The 18,400-nt window shown below is 42.6% G+C and overlaps 1 protein-coding gene across 2 annotated transcripts in view; it reads left to right on the top strand.

Moving 5' to 3' along the window:
- The first annotated feature begins 3,483 nt into the window (after positions 1–3,483).
- Positions 3,484–18,400, top strand: part of tmem65 (transmembrane protein 65) — a 37,094-nt gene continuing 22,177 nt past the window's right edge. Inside the window, exons 1-3 of one of the 2 annotated variants that reach the window (XM_084471695.1) lie at positions 3,484–5,277; positions 5,351–5,450; positions 5,783–6,136. In XM_084471695.1, coding sequence (XP_084327821.1) covers positions 5,821–6,136 — 316 coding nt within the window. In that variant the 5' untranslated portion in view covers positions 3,484–5,277; positions 5,351–5,450; positions 5,783–5,820. Of the gene's footprint in view, positions 5,451–5,782; positions 6,137–18,400 lie in introns of both variants that reach the window. The other variant, XM_084471694.1, reaches the window with a different exon arrangement.

Raw genomic sequence — 18,400 nt, 5'->3', positions numbered from 1 at the left:
TTGTCAAGCTGTTGACAGGCAAATGTCACTCAACAAATGTCACACAACAACAAGTTATTTTTAGCCTATTATGAAGAGTGTGATTAAAACCATATCTCCAAATTATCTATTTCTGTCGACTGGATGTGGTTCAAACATTGTTATAGAGCCATCGTGCCCACACACACACACACACACACACACACACACAGATACACATGCAAAATGGTGTGCATGTTTCCAAAAAGTAAACATAAACTGTATAATAATGTAAAAATAAGTATATGGTATTGTGTATTGACTTTATATTGTTGATTTATTAAGTGGGCTCCCGAGTATATTTGATGTTATTTATGTAAAGTCCCATTTTCATGGAATCCGATCATTACGAGATGTTTATTGTATTTCACAAGAAGTGTATCTGCTTTTTTCATTTGTATGTGATATGTATCTCGAAATTATGTGAGAAAACGGGCCAAATATTAGTAACCAAATGAACACACTATATTGTACAACAAATAACGCAATCCATATTCAAATTTAATCTTCTATTGTACAATGTCAAATCTGATGCTAGCCATTCTTTTACAATAAATAAAATAATGTTTACAAAATCTTTGCAACGGCTAAATAGATTAGCTACTAGCCATTGGCTACATCGATTGGCTAATAGCCACTGGCTATAGGAAAAGAAAAGATGTGTTTACTGTCATCCTCTCTCACTATCCACATTTGACTCCTGCTAATCCTTTAGCACAAGGCTCGAGGCTGCACACATTGGAAATCATGCATGCCTACATACACACGCAGACACACACACACACACACACACACACACACACACACACACACACACACACACACACACACACACACTAAAAGTGTGGCAGGCAGCAGCAGCTGGTGGGTGTATATTTAGACTGTTTTGAAAGGGGAGAGTCGGACAGCAATGCCTTCTTCACCTGCAGACTGACCGGTTACCAGGACAACCTGCTGCTATCATGTCTGTATGGAACTGTTGCAAAAACAGTCTGAATAGTTCACTGTGTTTCCATTGTACATGTATGCATGTGTGTACAAATAGAAACACATGTTATACTTATGTATAAATCTATATACATAAGTATACTATGGGAATGGGAGTGGTTTCCTTTCCTTGACTCTTTGTTGAAAACGTGGGTTTATGTGGCCCTCTAGGCAAATAACGACATTGTCTAAAGTACCATATAACAAAATAAGTGCCAATATAGTAATCGACTTTACTTCAAACAAAAATATACCATCTCTATTTGAGCATATACAGCTCATCCTAAACGTAATCATGGTTTCCTACCCGGTACCCTAATCAAGCACCTCTATAATGAGAAAGTTTCATCCCCGCTCTTTTCCAATGTAACACAATCTATATTGACCACTAGAGGGCCGAGTTCAGCTCTCACAGCCACACTCGCCTGGTCAGCAGTGGCCTCTCAAGTGCGCTTCAGCGCAGGTGTTAAAGTGTAAAAGGGAAACAGCTGTTTCAACTGGAGATTAAAAAAAAATAGTTTCGAGCATTTGAGTTCTCGGAAGGGGGGGTGGGGCTGGAAGGTGACACACGGAAACTTTCTAATACTTTTCTAGTACTGTCGTCGTTGTGGAGGGGGGGGGGATGTTTTGTTTTGTTTTGTTTTTTTAATCATGAAAAGATAGGCAATCAACAGGCATAATTTTTTATACATTGCATACAAGTCATAAAAGTACTTCCAGTGCACTCTCTAGGGGTAACTTTATAAGATATAGGATAGGCTTTATAAGATTATAGCTGTAAGATATCCTAAACTGCCCCACCTAAGCCCAGCATTCATTCATCAAAAACTCACAACAATGAGGAATGTTATTCCTCATGGTCAAGACTGTTTTTTTTATTAAGATGTAGTCAATGGTCTGTGACCTCAAACAATGTTTTTGTTTACCACCCCCATCCCCATCACTCCCTCAACTGCTCTCCTCTCTCCTGTAGCCTGTGGTTTCTCTATCATCCATATCTTCAGAATAACGATGGGTATCTGTGTCCTATATCACTTAACTGCCGTGCAGAATATTTTCTATTTCATGAGATTTAGTTTGTCTACCGATACTGACATAACAAAAGGACCACACAGTGTAGCTGAACAAGGGAGAGGAAATATTAATGAGGGATTGGCTCTAAGGGATCAAATTGCTCAAATTGCATTTGTTTTGCTTTAGATAAACCTTGTTCGCCACTAGAGGGCAGCAGTGATGTATGCAACTGATTGGTTAAGCCAGGGATTCCCAAAGTGTGGTACGCGCACCCCCAGGGGTACGCGAGCTGCTACCAGGGGGTGCACGAGATGAAAAATGTAATGGCGGTCTGGTGTAATATTACCTCGTTTTTTTTATTTTATCTGTTTCAATGTTGTGGATCGTTTGTAGCTTCATTGCAATTTAATTCAATGAACTGTCATTCTAATTTATATAACCGTTGTGTTATGATTAGGGTTGTGCGTGTGTAAAAAAATTTTTTTAATTTAAATTCTGTTGCAAATAGGAGGCGCGCAGAATCAATATCCAAACTAATAAAATTAAGTCGGCCAACGCAGACACATTTTGCAGATTGTAAATTGACATGAGACATTGTAAACGTTCACAATCCTGCTCTATGCTCTATGTGATTTTGTTTATCATAATTTCTATTAACTTCTGCGTGGCGCACACGCAACAGTTGTCATGTAGATTGGTCGTCGGCCCGTCTTTTGCGCGGATCACACATGAGCACCAGAATGTAAATTGTCATGAGACATAAGCTATAGTTTGCTTTAGAGCTTTTTTTTAATCACAATTGAATTGCTTGACCTTAAGTCTTCCTGGTGTCCAACATTTCAATGATCTATGATGCACATAACATACGAGTTAATTCATTCGAAATCCGTTTATTACTCCTCCTTTTGAAATACGATAGGTCACTCTGAGTTAGATATGCATACTGAACGTGAAAACGTTCTCCTACCTCGATTGCCTGCATTAGCAAATGTAAGAAAATAGACGCACAAACGAGCGGATTCGAAAAGCCTCACCAACCGACGTCAGTTGGTATTCATGGCCTCGCACAACCTTGGCTTGCGACGGCCGACGGGAAGACAGCATTGAGTTTGTGCCTGTGCTATTTGTGGCTATAACAAGACGCAACGTTGCGTCTCTTGACCAAGAAACAAGAGTTGGGTTTGTGAGCTCCTTGTGGGTTTCTGGTTGATTGAATACAGAGAGAAGAGCTGCCTCGGGGCACCGCAAACTGATCCCCTCGATCGCCGGATTCGGTGCACGGTGACTGGTCCCCGCGGTCGCCGTGCCCCGGCCGAGCTCCCGGACTCCGGCGGTGCACTCCCACGGGCACGGGGATTGAATACGATACAACAGCCGCGGTGCCCCGAGGCGGCTTTTCTTTCTGTGCCCGTGGGAGTGCACCGCCGGAGTCCGGGAGCTCGGCCGGGGAACCGCGACAGCGGTGCACGGCGGAGCTCCCGGACTCCGGCGGTTAGCCAATCAGAGGCGAGTGATTTGCATCTCGTGAATAAGAGCCAAAATCGGATCGTTCTTCCCCGCCCACCTCCTCTACCAGGGGCGGAGTGGCCGTTGGGACGATCGGGAGTTTTCCCGGTCGGCCGGTCGGCCACATGAAAAGCCCACATTTAATGTGAGCGGCCGTGAGACGTGTGTAAGACGGCCCTACAACCGCGATCGCAACAGCGATCCCCCCCCCCCCTCCCCCCCCTCAACAATCGCGATCACTACGCCACTGGGCTGGGCCAGTCAGAATTCTCCCGGTGGCTTTTAGTGCCCCACTCCGCCCCTGTCCACTACCACACTAGAACAGTGTGAAACAGGAGCACCAGAGCATTATTTTCACCAAAACCGACTCACAAGGCATTTATTGCTACTAGTGACCACTGCAAAATTAATGAAAAAATGGTGGAATGAGACCTTTAATGTGTAAGCCTATTTGTGTATTCATGTGTATTCATAGGTACACAGTTAATGTATTTGATTCAGTCTAGGTTGAGGTCTACACCGTTTAGCCTACAGACATAATTAATGGCTGCAGTCTATGGATAAGCCTTAGAAGGTGTCATATGGCTTTCTTAAAATGGTATGTTTTATTTTGCCCACTACTTGCCCACTACTACACTAATACAGATGATCTCTATGGGATGGCAATAAAATGACGCGGAAGGGATGGATTGGTCAGTAGTGTGTGATAGGGGTGATGACGTCTCAACAGCCCCGAGACCTGACGTCATAATCTTTCATAATCTGTTTAATTGGCGACAAAAACGCTTGCTTTGCACGGAAAGCCCTACATGCAAATACAATAGGTTGCATGTCATGCAAGTATTGTACTATACACTATACCCTACTATCCCATTATTTAAGCCGAAATTTACGTAGGTCTACTAGCTTACATGTTCTCCTATAGGCCTAAATACATTTAGCCTATAGTAGGCACTAAGTTACTAAGTTACAACGTATTCATTCCGGGAATTTTAAGAAAGGATGAGTGTGTGTGGTTTTCTTGAAGAGCTCAAATGTCCAACCGTGGAAATCCACAGGGTATAATCTTTCTGTCTGTCTTGCCAAGGTGTTAATAGAGCAGAGGCAGTAGTTACGCTTGGACGGGATCCTGCATTGTAGCGTTTTCCCGGTTATCTCGGGATAACTTGATGCCTACGAGTTGTGTCTTACTTCCTGTGAGCTGTGTACTCCAGTTAACAGCTACTTACTGGGCCGTGGAGTGAGTAACAACGAATAACAACGCGTCAAGACCAACAAAAAACAAAAAACATCAACAACAACAACGAAGACGAAAAGGACAATCAATATGGAGTTTTAGGACACATCAGACACAAAACAACACGAAAACGGAAAACCCTCAACCGGAAGTCCCGCCCCTCTCTAGTACCTTGCCGCTAAACCCATGTAACTGAGAGTCCCACCCATTCTCAAGCCAGTGACCCTCCTGAACATCCCGAGGTTATGACATCTCTAAAGCAATGTATATTACTCGATGTGATGTGTCTTGACTATCAACTGTTCGCAAAAAACACGGTATACAGGGATGATTCCCCCCCCGCCCAACCCCGTCAGTAGGTCAGTACGTCGTACATCAACGTCACGGTGACGCAGGGATGAGAGGAGCGCTCCGATTGGACCATACGCCTGGGTTGTACAGTCGGCTCGGCTGGGGATCCAGCACTAGTGTCCCTCCTCCCATCCTCCGGAGCTGCTGTAGAGGTTACGCTTCATGTGTGTATTCCTTTGTAAAATGGCATTGCTGTTCAATCCATCGCAGCGATTCGCCAGCTGATATTTCTCCCAGAGTCCCAGAGCAGCTGAACTCAAACGCATGCAGCGGATCAGCGACGCACTGCGAAGGTTACCGTTGGACATCTGGACGGGACGGCACAGCATCAACTAAGGTGCGTCCTACGACAACTTGCCATTGCTTTTGGCAGACCGATCACAAGCCACACCGATAGTTTTTAGCCCGCTTTGTTCATAGGGGCTCAAGTCGCGATTTTAAGAAATTGTAAAAGGTTTTTTTTCCTCTTCTTTCCATGTTTACAAGGCCTAAGGATTTGTCCTGAAATAACCCTTCGGTATCACCCACCCGAGGCGACATATTGTGTTTCTACCTGACATGATGTAGAAATGCATCAGCCATGAACACATAGACCATGAACGGGACATCCAGCAGCGTTGTAATATATCTGTTATCCATTATTCCCGTCTTCGTTCCCTTTCCTTCTAGGTTATTGCTCGGCGCCTGGCAACTCCATTCCCTCGGAAATGCTGCCCTGTCTGCACAGAGTTCTGCTGCGGTCGGCTCTCTCGCCTGCGACGGGCAGTGGGCTGGCGAGGACCGCCCGCTGCATCCACACCACTCCGGACCGCTCTGCCGCCGCTCCGCCGCCGCCGCCATGCGCACTGGTGTCGGCGTCGTCCGTGCAGAGTCGCCACCTGGGGACCCATCCTCTGAAGGAGCCCATGGAGCCCCTGAACTCACCGCAGAGCGCCAAAGAGTTTATTTATAGCCTTCACCCGTCAGAGCGCAACGTTCTGCTGCGGGAACTACACCGGTTTGAGTCCATGGCCATCGCGCAAGGTATGTTGTGTTTTTGTGATTTTATGTTGTGTGTTATTGTGTTATTCATAGGTTATAGTTGGGCGATACTCGTAGTTGGGTGTACGGTAGCTGTGTGCTACTTTGGAATAAGCTTGGTGGAAAAAAGTAAACTAAAGTTTTTTTAGGGGTGAAATAATTCCATGGGGTGGTGTTCTTTGACCTGGTTATGAACAGAAATCACAGCTCTGACTCATGGGCTCGCAATGTTTCCGTCCCTCAGAGCCAGTCTTATTCACAGTAGGCTACCCAGACCTACCCTTCCTCTTCCCCAGAGGTTGATCATATTCGGCTCCTCTATATAGTTTAACTTTTATTTATATAATAATAATATAATAATAAAATAAAATATTGTAATATAATAAAATACAATAAAATATTGTAATATAATACAATACTGAACATTTTTATAGGTGAATTTCGACCGTTTCTATAATAATTAGAAGGCATCATTCATGTGTTCATCTGGGAATAATCCTTGGAAACTTCTTACACCTGTACTCAATTTTCATTGCCATTTCATTTGCACTTTCAGCAGTTTTTTAGCCATATAATGCCCTGCCATCTGCCTTATGTAACGCAGCAGTGATAGGATAGGGATGATGTATAGTGTATTGACTCTTTATGGCATGGAGGCTCTCTTTTGCCCTCGCAGGTGTTGAGTGAATCGCCCCCCTCTGTGAAGCCTCAGACCCTGGCTGTGGCGGTCCTGCATTACACAGCACTTGGCTCTCATACAGAAGGATGGCCGATTGTTAAAAGCAGCAGCAGCCTCAGAAAGTGCAGCCTCATACTAAACTGTTTGTGCTCTGCTGGCTATCAGGTTTCCACCCGGGCCCATTGCACCTATTGTGAACACCAGCGAGCACCACTGACTCGGGCCATGAATGCCCAGCATGCATCACTTCACAGTTCTTTGAAGCGTTTCTTTTACCGTGTCGCGTCCCGGTTCTTCAAAATCGAAACGGTTGTTTGAAAAAGTTGTCAATGTACTGCAGAGAAACAGTGAGGCGGTCATTTATCAAGGCTACAGAGACGTCTGGGGCTTCAAGTCATCTAATGGTTATCTTTAATTGGATGTAGTCTTTTATTTTGGAAGAGTGTCCCCCATCACTTCAGGTTCAATAAGTGGAGGACGGCTCGGTTGCATCAGAGCTTAATGAGAAGGACAAGAGCACCCGTTTAATCTCCAGAGGTGTCTAATGGAAACCATTTTACAAGGGGATTTGGGTTTGGGTTCAGAAGGAAGGTATTCTCTTCATTAGAAAACGTGTTTCTGTGCGTGGCATGAAGTATCAATAACTTCAACTCTCTACTATTTCTAGGCCTGCGCAATAAATCAATAAATGAACATTATATATCGATAAGAGACCACCGACTCTAGCAGCTGAGTTTGTTACACAAACACGGTTCCATACTTATTTACAGTATTTGATTGTTTTTCATTGTTGTATCGACATTGGAGTATTTATCAATGAAGAACAGTGGAAGGTCATATTAAGTTCTAAAAAGAAGTGTTTAAATCCAGCATGGTAATTCCTAGTCTTTTTAGGTCATTGAAATTATCAATAGTTATCGATATCGATCAATATGATCAAGTTATATCGCGATATGTCTTTCAGCCATATCGCCCAGGCCTAACTCTTTCAGAAGGATAGTTAAGAAGTATGTACTCAGTATATCTTAGATGGATGATGAATTATCTATCGGTCAGCTATGAGGTCCATGCCCCTTGGACCGTTTCAGCCTCTTTCTTATGCCACTAGATTAACCAGATAATATCACAGCCAAACTGCTTGTGAGCTCTTTGCTTTAGAGCAAGAATAGCACCTGAGTCACTTACCTGTTTTTTTTTGCACTCCTTATTGGCTCGTGACAATGTGTTGATTAACACCATTGCTAATTAGCGGCAGCAAGGCTAACTGGAATGATGAACGCATTACACAGGGTGTGGATGACTGGCAAAGGCATTGATCTCAGGGTTTGTATCCCATAACTCTGCAGCACATTAAAAAGACGGGAGACATCGATAATTGGGAGAAAAGGCAGAGCGTATGGTATTATGTATACGCAGAGCGTATGGTATTATGTAAGAGAGGGGCGAGTGATGAGAAATGGTGAGAAAAAGTACAGAGGATATTCACAGGTTTTTCATAGCAAGGCACTGCTCTCGATTTTACCTGGAACTGGTCCTCATTAGCTGGGAGGGTTTTCTTTGACTCAAGCCTGTGCAGGAAGATGATTTACATTTCATTTCCATTGATAGAAAAGGAAAAGGAATAGGATAGGTAGTAGAGTACTCACACACACACGCACACACACATACACATACATACATACATACATACATACATGCATACATACAGGCATATAATGAATACATCCTGCATTCCTTACTGTAATGGAACAACTGCAGGTATTGGGCATCAAAAGACACCAACGATTGGAACTCTTGTGTAGCCCTACAATGCAGCTCTGTTCGAGTGGGTTTCAGTCTCATGACGGCTGGGTGATGCCAGCCGGCGCTGTGTTCTGTGTATCCTCGGGTGGACCTGCATGACACTAATGGAAGTCAAAGACATAACATTCATAGACTCTGGACCTCCATCTACAACAGTGTACAGTGCTACACTCTGTGTAGCTCTTGGGACCAGAAAATAACATGGCATAATGAAACCAATCAATACAGTTGGTTCTGAAATTCCAGATTGTTTGTTTTTCATAAACATACTGAATATATATACTTTGTATACTAAATAGTGTGATTTATTCAGTGGCTTGTAACCTGCTATCCCTGTGTATACATGTTTCCACAAAGGCTTTCAGATGCTGATCAGATTTGATGCACCATATGGAAATGAACATTTATCATTGATGTACACTGGCCTTTGAACAGGTGTAGCTCACAAATATAATTATGGTTCTGTAAGCATGCCAGTGCCAATAAACAACATTGTGGGATAAATCTGAATTTACCACTACTTTTACACCTCTGTTACCTTGACATTTGGCCATTGTACTGTAGTTTCTTGTCGCTAATGAACCAAACCATGGATGGTGTTTGTGTGCAGCTCTCAGCTAATTCTCATTGTTCTCAGAGTAAAGGCCAGGTTCAACATAAATCACCTGTAACACTCATCTCAGAAATGCACATGGTGCAGTACTCATGTGCTACACTGGATACACGTGTCTCTTGTGCCACGCCCGTTTATGTGGGTGTGGAATGCACTACACTGCCAGCACAGCGACCTGCCACACATTCCATGTGTTGGCTGTCAGGAGGGCCTGAAAGTGCCCTCTTTTTCTATGTTGAATGGGATTGCATAGGTCCGTGAACATGCCTGTGGAGTTTATTCCAAATCATCCCTTCATTATCCATTTTTTTTAGCAATTATGGCGCTTACTTATTTGACCTATGACCCATGGCAATTATTTCCACCCTTGAGTTGTTGCAGAAGTGGCGTTCAGTGAGACCAGTGAGATAAGCAAAAAGTCACATCAGCCAAAAGAACATGTGATCCAAAATATTCCTTTCTCAGCAGCAAGCTACTTTTGGAGTGTGAGGTATGTGTGTGTGTGTGTGTGCATGTGGTGTGTGATTGTGTGAGTGTGTTTTTGTGTGTGGCTGTATGTCTGTGTGTGTGTGTGTGTGTGTGTGTGTGTGTGTGTGTGTGTGTGTGTGTGTGTGTGTGTGTGTGTGTGTGTGTGTTTGTGTGTGGCTGTGTGTCTGTGTGTGTGTGGGCACTCACCTGTGTTATGGTTGCACATTCGGTAAAGACATTTTGTCTATTCGCTGTAGGATAGCACGACTGAAGTAACAACAATGCAGTATTCTATTGTCCTTCATATCTTCAGATGCCTGGCCAAAATCTGTGTCAACTCCTCTCACAAGATTTATTTCAGGACCTAATCTCTCTCTTGTGGGGATACATGAACCACACAACAACAATAACATTGGAAAGGGTCACACTAGACTAAATGTGGATGGTCAATGGTGATTGCACATGATTTAGTGTGTTATAAAGGAGGAGCAGTATAGGGACTGGGAATTATTGATTAAATACAGTGTTGATCTGCCCACACCATGTTCTGGCCCCCAGCAGCAGCCCATAGTTGAAGGGTGTAACCGCCGACAAACATGGAATTGATCGTCGTTTGATCTCTGCTGTAATAAATGGTCCAACTCAAGACTTAGTTTTGCTTTGACTGCTTGGAAAAGTATTTTCATACGCAAGAGATGAATCGTCCTTCCAGGAGAGATAGGAGTGTAAACGGGGCTGGGTGGCAGACGAGGCACATATAAAACATTATGATGGGTGTAGTAGTGTGGATATGAATGGATTAGTATGTGTACTCAGGATGGTTCTATCCAGGAAGTCAGAGAGATGATGATGGATATGATTATGGTACATAATGATGGTAGTTCATATTCATAGTACATAATGCTACATTATAACCGTATCAGTTTTATTGAGAGACTCTTTAGAAGAGTTTGTTTTGCACTGGTCGATTTAAATTAAAAGTTATTGCTTCATAACTGGTAACTATGGCAACACATACAGATGGGTCCCAGTCCCATCCCCATCCTATACCCCAGAGTCTATTTTTTCTTGATCCACAGGAATCAATTCTCTTCTTCTTCTTCTTCTTCTTCTTTTGCTGACAGGACATTCAATCAGAGGACTAATGGTTAAGGCTCATTCCTGCTCTGTTGTTCCCGGTCCTCGTTAGTACATAATGGAGGATTAGCTGAGACTCATCCGGAAAATGCAGCATGACTCGTCGTCACAGCGAGACGTTTTTGAATCGGCCGTGTCGGGCTCTGCGGTCCTCTCCGGACGTTATTACTTTTCGTATTCAAGAAGGCAACCAGATGGTACGCTCCTGAACAGATGCTTTGGATGGTGCTGTTTTGATTCTCATCATATTCACATCATATCAAGGTTAGAGACTCGACACCAAAGCTAACATAGAATCAAACCGGAATATATTAATGGGGATGGAGGCCAAAATTGACAGAAGATGAATAAATATCATCCAAGGAGGCGTTGGAAAAACTATGGAAAAAGTCCCAGAAATCTGTGATGAATAACGAAATCTAGCTTTCATTTTTCGAGCCGTCTTGCCTCGAATAACTAGATGTATTCGTCATCTTATTCACAGAAGGTGGTGATCACAGACGCCGCACAGAACCGGGTGTCATTTAAGTCAGGAATAATCTTTTGAATAATCGCAGCACTGTTGCGTTCAAGTTGTGTTGCGTCAAAGCAATCTATTCTCTTGTGTCAAAAATTGCAGCAGCTTCGTAGCTGATGATTGACAAGGTGACTAAACTAAAAGTTCCCCCCCTATCTCTCTTCACGGTGTGTGTGTGTGTGTGTGGTATCTCCTCTGCGTATTGCTGACACATTCACCTTGTGAGGTCCCTCATGGAATTATATTTCCTATGACTTACCAGCTATGGGTCGACAGCCTTGTCCTCCTATTGGCTGGTTGGCTGACAGCCTAGTTATTGAAATAGTCACAGACTTCACAATACGACATTACAATAATCTTTGAGATACTAAACGTATTGCGATTCTGTAAATATTGTGATCTTTTATTGTTGTGATTGGATTGTGACTGGGATTGATTGTGTTATTGTGACTTTTGTTGTGTTTGACCTGCGGGTGTCACTTTAGGGTTTGGGTTCTACAGGTCTGTCGTTGTCCGCCATTGTTTTCTCTATGACAGAGGCCAAACAGAACAGAACATACTTAATGAGAATCAGCTATAGGCGAATGCACTTTAACCGCACCAATATGTTTAACTAAGATTAGTCAAATATACATTTCTGTACATTTGAAGTCAACCTAATGATGCAAGGATTGTGGAACGAAAGAATCCTGATACCCACATGAATACATTTCCGAACAGGAACACTACAAGTGCTACGAGACAGGAAATGACATCACAAGTGAAACTCGGAAGGCTGGTGTCCGAGGCATCTGGAACACACCATCACTGTATGAGTGACTCATTGGCCCCGTTCCTCCTCACCCGACCCATCTGAAGCAACAGGGAACCACACTCCACATACATTGGCAAATGTTAACACAGGAGACCATAACACAGTTATGTTATAATAATTTTAAAGTTGCAATGTGTGAGATGAACCCCTCCTAGTTAGTAGGCGGGAGACTTTTGGAATTAAAATCTCAACACCAGTGTTCTGTGAACTGTTGCAGCTCGACTGGCTGGGTTGCATAAGTGGGAGCGGTTTAGGGAGTGGCAATAGGAAGATTCTTGTATTTATTGAGAGAGCTACTGGCTGGCCAGCATTTTTAGATTTAGAATAAATCAGCAACGGGATGATATTTTACTGATAAAATGATTGAAGTCCCTTTCCATCAGCATTGACTACAGATAATTCCAGGTAATTATTATGAGCTACGAGCTAGTTGAAATGTTACACATTTCGACTTTAAAGACAACGTGACACAGAAACATACCTTTTAATTACCCAGCTCATTTATGTTACAACAAAACCTCTGAGCTCAACCTTTATCCATTCACTTAACTCTAATACAGGTTCAGTAACTCATTTATTTATTGAGATGCTATATCTCAGCACGCTCCAACGAACGGCTCTAATACAGTGTGGCTTGTAGCTGAAATGTATTTGAAGTTTAAGTAGGACATTGAATCGTGGCTTTGGCATGGTTCAATGTCTCGAACCAGCCGAAGACGTCTGGGGCGGCAGGGGGTTCAGAGGAAGGGATTCCACAAGAACAACAATGGGGAGAAATGAAAAAGAAAACAGCTGTGCATGATAAAAAGAGCTGTGCATGATAAAAATGGATGGGAGGGCTTTGAAAGCCAGGCTGATCTTTGATGCCTTCCAAATGTGTGTCGAGGCTCTCTTAATGATTGCCTTTCGAAAGGAGAAAGAGATGGGACTAAAAGGCTGTGGGAAGCTGCCACTATGTTCCTTTGCGGCTACTTTTCAGCTGCAATTACAGTGAAGAGAAACTTCGCTAAGACTGGTTAGATAATGGAAATAACGATGAGATCTGTGTCACCCTCGTCTTGTTCAACCGCGCCATCCCAGATTTTTAATGGACACCTCAGGGACAGGGTAGGTATGCTGTCAATGACAAAGTGACTTCACCGTCGCACGGGGGGGGGGGGGGGGGGGGGGGGTAGACGTGGAAAGAGTCCTGCTTGAACGGGATTGGTGGGGAGGGAGGGGGAGCGAGGGAGGGACGGCAGAGGAGACATGAGGCTGAATAATGAGGGAAGGTGGACTGTTTAAAAAGAAAAGTGCCTGCTCTCTGAAGGTCACTGAAAGGGAGATGAACAGCTAATACCTTGAGCACGGTCACACGGGGCAACACCTTTACGTTCTTCCAGACAGTTTACAACAATATCAGTTGACTGATGATTTCAAGTGAAAAGGCTGACAGGACAAATTTATTAATGAATATCCTTTAATGGTGACTCATAGATTTATGGAGTCAAATTATTAATGGCGTAAGCAGAAGTGAGTTTTTGGTCATGAGAAATTAACTTAAAGGTTAAGTGTATAATCATCTGAACTTATTATTAGATTGTTGTAGTGAGTATTTTTTCCCAGATTGGTTGAATCTCGATGTTCCTAGGAAGTAAGGAAGCACAATTATTCCAGGAACAAGCTCAACCTATCTATCCTATCTTTCTATGACTGCCGCAAATCAGCACTATAACAGCTTCTGTCAGCAACCACTAAAATGGATTTAACACCCACTGCGTCGGTTTGGCTTTCCAAAGAGTTTTCACATCACCACCAGAAGTTACTCTGCGTAAGAACCTATATTTATAGATGAGAAGTTGTGTGGCTTGTAAAATGAATTTTTGAATGCATAAATAAATTATGAGCTCTCATTATATTAGATGATGGGAGGGATATGTTTTTTCTTCTTGTGAGATGCATTGCCTACCTTACTTGCATATTCAACAACAGTGATTTTCAAACTGATGTACAAGTCTCTTAAAGTATTCATTGCAAATAAGGGATGCAGTGTAGTAGTGGGACATATGCATAGAGACCTTTCATGCACAACATTTTGCTCTCAACTGCATCATCTGCATCGAAGTGCAGCTTTCATTTATCGTGAAACATTGATGTACGGAGCACGGGCACGGAGGATCATACTGCTATTGGCTACTCTTGATTGCTTTCCCTTCAGCCTGCGTTAACAAAAGGGTCAGGGTTAGAAATGTTCAAAGTGGGTTGTTAATTTTTTTAAATTAAAGTCAGGTCAAGGAAATCGCATGCCCAAGAGCAGAGAAAAAATAGGTGTGAGAGTCCACTCTTCTCTTTGAACTTATTTTGTTCTATCCTTCAGTTACTTGAGACAGCACCATAAAATGCATGTCCCTCTTTAAGACTGACCAAGAAACATTTATCGCCTCTTCGCTCTTGATTTAAAGGTCCACATTCTCACTAAAAACCTGCAGAGTCTACTGGTGCCACTTCTTTGTGTATTTCTCCTTTGATGTGTCGTGTCACAACAGGTTGTGTTTATGTTAATATAGCTAATATAACCTGTGTAACCTTTGTCATACAGATTTCTTGTCTTGGTACTTCAGACACACAAACACATTAAGGTAATCTGTTTGCCAACAGATGGTCAGTCGATCTTTCAACAACAAGGAACAGGAATATAACTGAATCAGACTTGTCGATGCCGTGGGTCGTTTCATTAATCAAGGTCTTCTGAGCTCCTGTTACTTGGATGAATGGAAAAAGGCGACGGTCATGCTGTCAGAACGTTTCTTAAATCATTATCCAAGTGAAGGTTGTATAGCATCCACAAGGGGTCTTTTAATCTGTTGCTGACCCCAATGGACACATATGTAGCATTGATTTTATGAGGCTAGCATTAAATAAATCTATTAGCAGTGAATCTTGTTGCTAAGCTACACTGGTATTAAGCTAGACTAAGCTACACCATATTGTACAATTTATGTCAAGGGTGTATACTATGGTTTTTATACGTATCATATAAAGTAAACAGTAACTATTATGTAACTGAAGGGTATCAATGGCCTATGTCTGGTTATTCTGTATCGATGATTCCACAATTGATGGTATTTCAGGCCACAGAAATAAATCATAAAAGGAAAAATGGCACATTAAAGTATTGGCAGCCATATTCATTTTGGGCTGAAACCAGGCATGATTTGAAAGCAGGAATGTTCATCAGAGGCAGTGGAAGGCTCCGACGGACAGATGGCGGGAGTAATGAGTTTGGTGACTGCCGTCAGGTGATGCTCTTAGTGCCACAGCAGGACGGGGTTGAGCTTACTGCAGGTCTTTTTGGGGTCCATGGTGGGCCTTCGTTAGAAATGGCAGCTGGTGGTTGATAAAACACCACTGGTGAAACACCACTAACTGTATACCTCACAGCAGGTTCTGGGTTCAAAACCCATCAGAGGCTTTTCTTTGCTTATCTGTGTAAAATACGTCTCGATTGTTTTAAGGAAAGTGGGAATATAATTAATAATCTCAACTCAAATAACATTACCAATAACTAGAACATGGTGACTCCATCGTTGACCTTTAAACTCGCGACGCTTTTCCAGAGTGCTCTTGTAATGAGAGATTATTTTGAGCTCACTTGCCATTTTTCTTCAGAATGCGTCGTGGGATTTGTGGCCGATGCTCATTTTGTGGTGACTCAAGAGGGTTGTTGTGATGCAAAATCCAAAATAAACATAAATATACCCTAACCTAGGCTTTGTTATGGCATGTCTCGCCTGAAAAACATTGGCAGTTTCAAGTACAAGTACAAGTCCATAATTGATGACAAATAATACCATTCATACCTAAACCTACCTATACCTCCAGGATGGAGGCGGTCACTGCGAGGTGACATCACTATGTACAACCCGTATAGCTTGGTTTTTGACATCTGCGCGTTATCTTGTGAACTGTGAGAAATCTGTGTTCGAAAATGATAAAACCAAACAGTAAATTCCAACTTTACCCAAGTAAAATATTAATGCCTTGAATTTTCTTTTATCTTATCAAACCAAGCATTCTTAAGAGTTCCTCAGGCCGAGATCAGGAAACCAATCCTTCTTCCTCCTTCTACCTTCACTTCCTCTCTCGCTTCCTCTTTGGTTAGCCGAGCACTAGAGGGATGGTTCATGGGGAATCATTTCTGTGTGTTTTTTTCTGTTTTGAGACTCCGGCATGCAAGCCTAATTAGTATTTGGGGGATTGCCCACTCGCTCTTTCTTTTTCTCCCTGCCAGTCTGCTCGCTCTCTCAACATGAATAAAATGCTTAACTTAATTGCCGGAGCAACGCGATACACTCCGTCTGCGTGCTTCAAGGGGTCTCTGGGTCTGGCGCTTTATTTTGTCTTTGTGGAAAACATATTTCAGGACTTGGTGAAGAATGTTTTATATGTTTCAGAGTTTGAAAATGCCTTTGGGAGGAGGCGAGCTGTGTATTGTTATTTATATTCAGGGCTGGTTGTACACAGCAGAGTGATCAAATCAAATCAGTGGTTGTTTTTTTTTCCCGGATATTTTTCTTTTAAGTTTAATATATCCCCCCGAGTAAAGCTGAACACTATGTCTATGCAATGCAGGGAGATCAGGGGAAAATGTGTGTCTATAATTTCTAGTGAAGACAGTCCTAAGAAAAAAAAAATTGATCCAAAAATCAATATTGCCTCTAGGGAGCGATGCTTGAGCCATATTTATAAGACACATATATGTACTGGACACTATATGGTGCTGCATTGCAGTATGGTTCCATAAAATGACTATCTAAAATGTGTTTTGCAGCTATAGTGTTTGTGCTTGTGCCAGCAAATGCAGTGGGATTGCAGATTCCTTTTTCAATTTGACAGTAGGAAGCTGAGTAAACTGCTTCAACTGAAGATTGCTTAGCGAGCAATTTGCATTTAGAAGTTTGGGGAAGTATGTCCATCGTAAAATATCGACTCCCCCCCCCCCCCCCCCCCCCCAGTAAGCTTTACCCTTCCCACAGTCAGTAGTAGTCAGTCAAAGGTTGCGCTTCTCATTTTTTGTCTGGAGCCTGGAGAATTACACATCATAAGTTTATTTAAAAAGTGTCACCACGTGTTAGGATTAAGGCTTGATTATTAAGTTCCAACATAAAAAGAAAAGTCACGAAATGACTCATGAGAGGAAAATTACAGCAAAGTGAACTCTAATCAAGAAGCAGAAAACCCCAAAGCCAGTCACACATGCCATTTTCTAAATGAGGCATGGTATATTTATTAATGTGAAATTCAAATGAAAGTCCCAGGGACGATCCTCTATTAACGGCCCTCTTAAAAGCCATCTGGCTTGCTAAATGAGTCAAAAGAGGTAAGCCTCAATATCAGTCAAAATTCATATTTTGGGATAGACACGCCGTAGCATGTGGCCTGGGACTGATTGGTGTTTCTGTTTTCCAGCACTATATGTGTGTCTGTGTGTGTATTGATGTATGGATGTATGGATATATGGATCTATATGTGTATATGTCGTCATGTAATTCATCATTAGCAAATCATATATTAAAACAACCTCTGTCAGGGCCCTCAGGAGCCAACTAAGCGTCTCGTTAGTGTCTCCTCAAGACACTCCATTCCTGTTCTTTCTTGTTTCCTTGGACCGGGGATGGGTAGGGGGGATGGGGGGATGAGACACAAGGAAATCAATACTCAGTACAAATCGTTTATTCCGGAAAAGGGAATAGCATCCGTCCATGACAGCTGCCGTTATCGTCGCTCTCTAAGAGAACATGGCAGCCAGAGAGAGGAAAAAAAAAACAGAGTTCCAACTGTTCACTCCATGTTTTAACTCAAATGGATTTTAATTAAAAAACAGAGATTAGACGGTGACTCACCAGCATGTGTCCTGTAGCATGGAATTGAGGGAGAGGTAAAGCAGAGATATTCTGGGCCAGGATGATTTATGGACCACCAGGGCCACTGTGGCGAGAAAGTAGGCCAGACTCTCTCATCATAAGATTGATAACGTTGGTGTGGCTGTCCACCACTAAGTGTTGGCACTGGCTGATGGAAATTAGCTAAATTAGTGGAGCATATGAGAAATGTGTTGCCATTTTTGGTTCAAATACAGATTTGTTTATATAAATGTCACAAATTCCAATGGATGGTGCTGTATAATTCTTCACATCTCTTGATTTAAAAGTGTGGGTTTGTGGTTAAGTTGAGTCAGATTGGCATAATCATGTCAC

This window comes from Micromesistius poutassou (genome assembly GCF_964030765.1).
Source record: "Micromesistius poutassou genome assembly, chromosome: 8".
NCBI lineage: Eukaryota > Metazoa > Chordata > Actinopteri > Gadiformes > Gadidae > Micromesistius > Micromesistius poutassou.
The sequence above is the reverse complement of the archived record's forward strand: the minus strand, read 5'-3'. Positions and strand labels throughout refer to the sequence as shown.